General features: G+C 43.0%; 1 protein-coding gene across 1 annotated transcript; it reads right to left on the bottom strand.

The window, feature by feature from the left end:
- LOC8064211 (F-box/LRR-repeat protein At3g48880) lies at positions 360 to 5,901 on the bottom strand. The gene is made up of 2 exons (XM_002464299.2): positions 5,485 to 5,901; positions 360 to 1,203 (listed from the first exon to the last, which is right to left on the bottom strand). The coding sequence occupies exons 1-2, from the start codon at positions 5,838 to 5,840 to the stop codon at positions 666 to 668; spliced, it is 894 nt and encodes a 297-aa protein (XP_002464344.1). The 5' UTR covers positions 5,841 to 5,901; the 3' UTR covers positions 360 to 665.

Genomic DNA, 9,605 nt, shown 5'->3' with positions numbered 1-9,605 from the left:
CACGCCACAGCAAAGTTTCTTATTTAAAAATTCATACAGGATTGCTAGTGCTAGCTAATTTCCAATGTTTTTCCTGTGGAAGAAGTTCACATATGGTCCACCAGCTATGTGTTTGCGTGGCAGTCAAGTCTTGAGGATGTGGCTCAGGAAACCGTGTACTACATGTATCCAAGTCTCAGACTTGCAAGAAATGACCCCACAGGTTTGATTCCGTGGCGAAATCGCTTGCAAATTGGCACAGATGTTTCATATCTCCACGCCTAGCTAGTTCATGGGGAACAAAATACGAACAATAACAACAGGAGATGTTCGATTTATTGGTTAAAAAAAAGAGGTTTCATCACCACTTGCTACATTCCTTCAAAATTAACACTTGCTACAAATTCAAAAGATGTTAACGTGATGCTTAACTCATAACACCTACCGAGAGCTGTTCGAGCGAAACGCTCGAATCTGGTTACTGCAGAGGAGGCATGAGGGTGAGCTAAACATTTGAAGTAGCATATTTGCTTGTACATACGGCTCAAACACCAACTTTGACAGAGGTTGGAATTTTACAGCCAGAAAAACGTCATAATTTAACAAGACACACACACACACACACACACACACACACACACACACACACACACACACACACACACACACAAAAAGACGCCTTTGGCTCAGGAAGCCTGTGAAGGTCCAGCCAGCCAGTCCATGACCTTGTGCTCCATCATGCACTTGCAGGGTTCTTGAGGGTTAATGTTGTGCTCTCCACAGTTGGAGCAGTCCACGAACTCCCCAAGCTCGAATTTCGAGTTCCAGAGGAAGAACTTGAGCCGCGAAGCTTTCTCAAGAACCAAGCTTGAGATGGCTGATGTCTCATAACCTGAGATGTCCAGGTGCTCGAGCTCCTCTAGGCAATCAAGGAACTTTATTATTGCGGCAGAAGACATGTCAGCGCTTGGTATCTCCAGCTTCTTCAGACGAGGAAGAGAGTTACAGATGACTGAGGCCATCTCTTCATCCACATACAGTGCAGACACCTTCAGCTCCACAAAGTCTGGGCAGCACTGGTGCACATGCAGGAGGACATCATAGTTAATCAGAGTCTCATCCACTGCCATGCCTTTAAGCGAATGAAGTCCACCTATCGCCTTACAGAACTGATCGTAAGTCATACAGGTGCTAGGAAGGCTGAAATACTGCAGGTTTGGACACCTAGGAAAAGCAAGCAGAGAGAAATGGGATTAGCTTTAATGCAGACATTAAATAACCATAGCCACATAGGAACGTTTTAAAGGCCAACTGTTAGCTGATTCTTGTAAAAAACTATTAACCAATTAGGGAGACAAATCCATGTAGAAGTGAAATGAAAAGCATATTTTACCACCTGCTGATGATGACTGTTACGAAAATTCATAACAATCAGAATGAGGCAAAAAGCCAAGAATAAAACGGCATCCAAACAACACAATTGATTTGAAGAAAAAAAAAAGGTATGAAATCAGTATGGTTAGTTTGTGTCTGCTGCAAATTTTGTCTGAAAATATCATTCACACCTGCCAGCCTGCATGTGCTCTAACAAAATTTGTAAACGAGTTTGTAAACTTGCGTTGGGAACAAAATTACCAAAAATAGTGACACCAAAAGCATATCTATAACAAATACAAGCAGTTCAGCATGTCCATTGCATTGATCAAATAACCCAATGAAATATCTTAATTCTATTGAAACACAATAGAAGTCTTGTAATATAACATGACTGAAGGAAATCTTTTTTTTTACAAGACATGACTGAAGGAAATCTTAACCAAAGTTTATTGTGGTGTCCTAGAACTGCAGAGGCACAGTGTAATATCTTAGTTGATCCAAACAAAAGATAGATTAGATCTGTACATGATGGAAAGTAACATTCCAGCGGCATACTGAATTTGAACGTCCTTTTGCCACCTACGAATCAAAGGAAACCCATTTGGACATGTCTGCATGATGCAGGAGTAGACTAGAGCACATAAGCACTCTATTTTATACTTTCAATTCAACCTTGCTACTCTGTTCCCTTTAACGTACAAGGTGTTTTTGATCTATATTCTGCAATACAACAGTCAGATTGAAACACTTCTCATATGAATAGATCATACATGTTTCAGTGAGAAGTTACAGGTTGAGGTACTTGTGTGTCATATACTCGTGTCCATTAGAATTAGCAACTAATCTATTTCAAATTTGATAGATGGGATTCATACCCATGAATCAAAATTTACAATGCGCATAGCATACATGACATGTAAGGCACAAAGAGCCAATGAATCTGATCTTCAAATTTCTATTGGTTGAATCCCTGTGTCACTGGTAATTATTTAGACCGCTGCTAAATTTCTGAATGTAGCTTTTTAGTTCCTGAGTTGTAAATGGTGTCAATTTCCATGACTTAAGTACTATATGATCCAACTATCTCCAGTGCTACCTCTTATTAGTATATAAGAGGATATTCATTCTTCGACGCAAAGCCAATAAAAAGGTATTAAATACATGTTAGATTACAGATAATACGATAGTAACAAAATGGTGAAAGGAAACACAATATATATAATAAAAAAACCAAATAATAAAATAAACTACAAAAAAACAACATGATAGAAACTAAGAATGCCTTTTCTCTGACTTGCACAACTGAATCACCATTACATGCTGTATGTTCTAATAACAAAAGAGCCATGCAGCCATCTGCAATCAAATTCATGAACACTGATGCCCTTTTCATGCTGTTAATTTTTACTCTCCAATGTAATACACTTAGCTACAATTAGATATGCAGTACAGCAAGACTGTAGCAAACTGCTACTACAATGTTTAAAATGACTTGGAGTGACAAAGAAGCAAGCTGTGAATATGCTGAAACGCACTGGTTTCAACTGGTTAGTGGCAAACAAGGGAAGGTTTTGAGAAGAAGTAGGGTGACAAGGCTAGCCATGTGAAAAACAAGCAAAAGGCAGGAGTAGGAAAGCAGATGCAAATTGCAGAGTTGTCTAAAGAGGTATGCAACTCGATGTTCATGTATATATTAAGGTGGTCTAAGAGATGGAGAGAATTGGAAAAGCAAGAAATGGAGCGAAAGAATGCATGAGAAGAAGAAAAATCAAGAACAATGACGAAGTGCAGGGTAATAACAGGGGTTTTTTTGATCCTAGCCATTGCAATTCTTCAACTTTGGAGATATGCCATTATAATTCAACTATTCTGAAATTTGCCATTATAATTCTTGATCTATCTAGTCTTTGCCATTTTCTACGTCTTCCGGACAATTAGACCCATTGTCAGACCGTATACATATACACATCTTTCGTATGGACCAAAATACCCTCGCTTCTTTTCTCTCACATCAGTCACTGACATGTGGGCCGCACACGTCAGCTTCTCCTTCAACCTCCAACCATCTTCGTAGGGCCACGACGGCGGCGGCTCGTCTGTGTGTGGCCATGGCGTCGGTGCGGGATGCTGGGCACGCGAGCAGCTACAGCGTGCGGCCAGAGCATCAGTGTGGGAGGCCAGGCTAGCGAGCTCGTGCAGCGGCCGGTCGGGTTAGCGAGCAGGAGCTCTGCTCCGGCGGCCATGGCGACAGCATCAGTGAGAACTCAAAATTCATCGCTTACCCTTGATGGTTTGCGATGAGATCACGTCCAGGGGCTAGCTAACAACCGGGCGCAGCCATTTGTGCGAGGAATTAGAAAAGGCTGGTCTAGTTGGGATGAATTTGGTCGCGAGCTGGAAGTCAGCAACGATGGTGGCGACGGCCTTTTATTGTTGCATGGCGTGCAGCAGGCAATGGCTCTGCCGGGGCTTGGGCAAGCTTCTAGGGAATGGCTCGGGCGTCCACTTGCGTGTGGCATTGAAGGCGTTAGGCCTCGGGACAAGGCAAAGCAGAAAAGTGCTCGGCGTTGATGGCTGAGAGGTCGAACAGCTTGCTGACGTAGTCGTTCAAGCGACCGCAGGCCATGGCTGCTAGCGTCGGGGAGAGGTCTGATGGAGCTCGCGTTCACGAGGTCGGGCGCGCGCGCGCCTCCTGCGGTGTCTGCCTGCCCCTCCCATCTCGTTGGACGCTGTCCTGAAGGATAGCTGAAGATTGAAGGAGAAGCTGACGTGTGAGGCCCACACGTCAGTGAGTCCCACACGTCAGTGAGTGATAAGAGAGAAGAAGCAGGGGTGTTTTGGTCCATCCAAAAAATATGTATATGTATATGACCTGACAATGGACCCAAGTGTCTAGAATACGTAGAAAATGGCAAAGATAAAGTAGAACAAGAATTATAATGGCAAATTTCAGAATAGGTGAATTGTAATGGCATATCTCCAAAGTTGAAAAATTGTAATGGCTAGGATCAAAAAAACCCTAACAACAGAGGGGCTGGGCTTTAAGGAGGAATAGGCACAATACTGGGATGCAATTGAAGGTTGTAGACCAAATATATACTTGTATACAGTGATGGATGTGTGACAAAAAAGGACTATGAGAAGAGGGCAGACAGCAGTAGCATACTAGTGCAACACACATATACTATGTTATAATTGCGCATGGCTTACAAGGCACTACCATATTAATATATACTAAGTAGAGATAGGTAACTTTGCTACAACTGGATTTCTAGTCTAAAGAAAACTCATTTGCATACATAAAGCTGACCTTGAAAACTACAGAAAAAGGGGGCCACAAAAGTAGCTTCAACATTGCACCACAAATTGCCACACATGCACAGCCTACCAAATTCTCATACAATATCTTCAGTTTAGACATATCTTTTTTATTCTAATTTTGTGATTGCTTTTGACTGGCCATTCAGAATGCAAGTTCATTAACTAGTGTGGCTGTTCCTAAGCTATCAGTGCTAGAAGCTTCACCATGAGTTACCCAAAAAAAAGGCCATAAATCTTTTCGCAGAAAATTTCAGATCTTTATTTTCTACCCACTGGGACCAAACGACCAAGCAACATTATTCCTTGAAACATTACATCTCTTCAATGTCAGTATCATATCATCAGGTAAATGCATAATGTCAATAAGAAACAGCTGTTCCAACTAAATATAATAAACATAGAAATCGGTACAGGTACACTCACCATCTTTTTCAGATTGTTATCACTACAGAGAAAGTGAAACTACAATTCACATATATTTTCTCTGCGATAACGCATTACAAAAGAACATTGCAAAAACTTAAGAAAATCAGCAAAGAACCCATATGCAAGCTTACAGGAATCTGGCACCTATCTATAGAAATGAAAAGAAACACATACACATACACATACACGTACACGTACAATGAAAGGTATGTTTAAAATAAGCAAATTCGGGAGGATCTGATGCGAATATACAACGCCTCCTAGTTCTAGTACCATAACCTAACTTTTAGCATCAATAAGGTGCTAATTAAAAGGTCAACGGGCATTTCCTCACGGGAAACAGCCAGACAGGATCAAAGCGATAGGGAGAAGAAATTTCACCTCTCAGCGAGGAACAAGAGATGGTCCTCATCAGCAAACTCGGGGAGCAGCACGGCCTCGATCCGCCCTTCGGCCAACTTGGCGGCGACCTCCAGGATGCCGAAGAGCGCGGCGTGTACGGGTACGCGAGAGCTGGAGTGTCCCGGTCTCGCGGCGCGCCGGCCCGAGGTGAGGGCGACCCAATCGCGGAGGTCGACGCGGCGCCACGCGAGCGGGTCCCGCGCCGCGGCCCGCCACGAAGAGCAGGCGCGGGAGGCGCCGCCGGAGAGCAGGTCCGGCACGCCCACGCGGGCCACGATCGCCACCAGGAGGTCGTGCTGCAGCTCCGCCCACGGACGGCTCGGCGGCATCGCCATGGACGGATGGGGAGCAAGAGCCGAGATGAGGAGGCTCCGTGCCGTGCTTCTAAAATGAGGACGTAAATGTTATTAGAAAATGTTTTTCTTTAGCAAAGTTAGAAAATGGGTGTGCTTGTGGGCTTAAAAGCCCAAATAAACGAAGTGGGCCGCGAGTCCAGCGTGCAATTTTGAACATGCACCGGCACGATCACGAGAACTGTGACCTCGCCGTAGCCCAGATCGTCGCTGCATGATATTTTGGTGGAAGTCCACTGGGCATATATCACTCGGCCCACTTCACATTGTCAATACAAAAAACGAATAAAATGGGTGCGGTGAGGATGCATGAATGAAGAGACAAACACCAAAAGCAAATTCCTTGTCTTGTTCCTCTATCTATTCTTGGGCAATTTTGGTCCATAGCAACAACCTTAAAATCTGAAACATGCCAAGAAATAAATGGTATCCCCTTGCAACGATGCAGAAAACCGCAACCAATTAGTTCTCCTAAAGGTAGAGAAGGCATGGAATTATCTTTTGAGAAAATTACCTGTATGACCTTCATGAAACTATGGCTTCTTTACATGGCTCTTTTTTTTTCTGAATTTTCGTTCTGTCCTTATAGGTATGTTCAGAAAAAAGAGCCTAAGGAAGCCATAGTTTTTTAGAGGTCATACATGTAATTTTCTCTTATCTTTTCTCACACATAGTGTCAATGCAACAACACTTAATTGTGCAACAAAGAATAGCCGCACCAATGAAGATATCTCTTTTATCCTTATTTCTTATGCCAATAAGCCAACCTCCTAGCATATGAGATAGCGATCTCGGTGGTGTTAATTCATTAGTGAAAGCCCAAGTTTGGTTTTGGTAATTAATGACACCAAGTTGCTAATGCCTTGTGTTTAAGTGATTTGAGTTAGGCATAGCAATACATGTGATGAAGGTGCATGGTGGCATGGAAAGGTGGCCACATGATTACAAAGAGATGAAGCATGATGTGGAGATCATGGTGATAGACAAGGAGCAAAGTTATCAAGGCAAAGTTATAAACATAGGGTTTTACTTTTGCCGGTCTAAGATGAGTAGAGAAGTGATTGACCGGGTTTAGGATAGATAGCCGACTATCAAGAGGGGAAATCACGGTCATCTCTCGAATCAAGTGCTACTAGGTCCATATCTTGAGCATATGCATTAGGATCTAGTAAAGTGCTAACTTAACTCCTTTGGTGAAAATGTTTGTGAAAAGCTAACACACATGCACTTTGGTGGTGGACACTTGTTGGTGTTAGCACTTTTGCAAAGGAGGTGGTTTTCCTAAGGTTGAGAGGGGTGTGGGTTCCTCTCTCCCTCCCGCCGAGCTTGCGAGGCGGGATTCAGCGCTTTTGAGAAAAATAATTGTATATTTTCTATTGCGCCGGTGGGAAATTTGGAGAAGTCGCGGGAGTGTTTCTCAGTGAGAAAACACTCACCGGACGCTGAGTGCGGAGGCACCGAACGCTAGCCTCAGAGTCCGGTGTGCTTGACCCTGCTAGGGTTGAGCACCGGACGCACTCTGAGAGCGTCCGGTGGTTAGCGTCCGGTGTGCGGGGGTTTTGCGACCCTCTCTGCGCATGGATCCGGTGAGCACCAAACGCTACCGGTGCTTAGCGTCCGGTGACCCTGCGGTTTGCGGAACTCTCTGCGCATGAGTCCAGTGTGCACCGGACGCGTCCGATGTGGACCTGCAGAGCGTCCGGTGATCCGCAGGTGACCGTTAGGATCTGACACGCGAGTTTCAGGACGGACACGTGGCCAACTCTAGTGCACCGGACGCAGGGAGTTGAGCGTCCGGTGCTCACTTAGTAGCGTCCGGTGCCCCCGTTTTTAGCCCAGTGAAAACAGTCAACGACTAGTTTCTTTGAGGGGCTTATAAATAGAAGGTGGCCGGCTTTGGGAGGCTAACTCTTGCACATTTGAATACTTGAGACATACTTTGAGCTAGAGAACACTCATCTCCTTGCTTGATTGCTCATCCTAGTGAGATTGAGTGAGATTCAAGTGCATTGCTTTGAGAGTTGCATTTAGTGGCACTTGATACTTGAGTTTGCTGCGGATTTCTTGTTACTCTTGGGTGTTTCCCGACGCCCTAGATGGCTTGGAGCAGCGGTGGTGTTGAGCTCGTGATTGGAGATTGTTTCGAGCCTCACCAAGTGATTTGTGAGGGGTTCTTGAGCCTTCCCCGCGGGAGATCGCAATTGGCTACTCTAGTGGATTGCTCGTGGCTTGGAGGATCCCCATCTTGTGAGTGGATGTGCGGCACCCGCTGAGGGTTTGGCTTTGGATTGCCAATTAGCTCGTGATCCATCAAGTGGGTGTATCGCCACAACGAGGAGTAGCTTGCCGGAAAGCAAGTGAACCTCGGTAAAAAATCTTGTGTCATCTCTTGCCGAGGATTCTCCTGTGATTGTGAGTGATTGGTTGGATATATCTCTACTCTACAACGTTGGTATAACAATCACTCTACACTCCATTACTTACTTGTATACCTTGCTAGTTGTTTAGCTTGTTTAGTTTAGTCTTCTTGTTTAGGAGTGTAGCTAGCCTTCTCTTGTTGTTGTGCTTTAGTGTTTAGCCTCGTACTAGTTTGTATAGGTGGCTTGCATATCTTAGTTGAGCTAGTGCTAGAATTGCTTCGCCATTTGTTTTACTAACTCACTTGCTTAGTGTAGTTTGTAGAAATTTTAAATAGGCTATTCACCCCCCCCCTCTAGCCATTTGGACCTTACAATTAGCCATCTAAAAAATCTCCAAATAGATCTTGAATGATGACAATAAAATAAAAGATGCTTTATTATTTTTATTATGATAGCACAAATAACACTTTTGGCTGCCTAACCAATTTCTCTAGTTAGATTATTTGTTCTAGTATAACTCCCTATGAAGAAACCAAAGGAAGACTTTAATTTTATAGGGAGTTTCAACTTTCAAATAGACTTATGTGAGAAAGGAATGCCCTGGTTCATCAAATATTGATACATGCAACATACCAAAAAATTGGCCATGAATGTGTGAGTCCCATGTGCATATGTTGCTCTTGTTTATGAAAAGAATGTTGCATATATTTGCTACTAGGATTTGCCAAGCAATCATTTCTTAAAATAGCTGATTATGACACGAGGATATTTTCCTATATTATATAGGTTAAAGAACTGCTTCTTAACTCCGTAAAGGATCTATAAACTACCAAAGTATCTTTCTATAATCTAGGCTGGGAGCCATATCCTTTTTACTCTGAAAGTCCCACAACCAAAAATTGTTGAACTTTAATAGACCTTTCCACAAAATGCAAATCATTTGGTTTAGACTACTTATGATAATGTCTTTGAACACAAATACTTATTTCTAAGCAAGGTTTGTTATGTCCCTTGTTCATTAGATAACTTAAATAGCCACTATATTTGTTTAGCAGACATTTATTTTTAATTAGGGGATCTATATAGGCACCTAAACATCTTTAATCTTTAGTATAACAAAGGATGCCTCACTTGGCAATGTGGTTTTTTTGCTATCATTATTGGCAAATGAATCTGAACTAATGATAGCCATGCTTTTTCTAGAACACCTTTTGTGATAAAAAAGAAGTGATGAATATGTAACTAGTCCAACAACAATCTCTACAAGGCTCTCAACTCGAGCTTTTGATGTGTTGTACCTCACGAAAGAGACATTGTTGAAGTTTGGATCTATAAATTTTGTGTTTGAGATCCACATGCTCCACATATCGTAAACTATTGTTGCAAC

The sequence above is a fragment of the Sorghum bicolor genome, chromosome 1, assembly GCF_000003195.3.
Source record: "Sorghum bicolor cultivar BTx623 chromosome 1, Sorghum_bicolor_NCBIv3, whole genome shotgun sequence".
In the NCBI taxonomy this organism is placed as follows: Eukaryota; Viridiplantae; Streptophyta; class Magnoliopsida; order Poales; family Poaceae; genus Sorghum; species Sorghum bicolor.
Note: the sequence above shows the minus strand (reverse complement) of the source record. Positions and strands in the feature narration are given on the sequence as shown.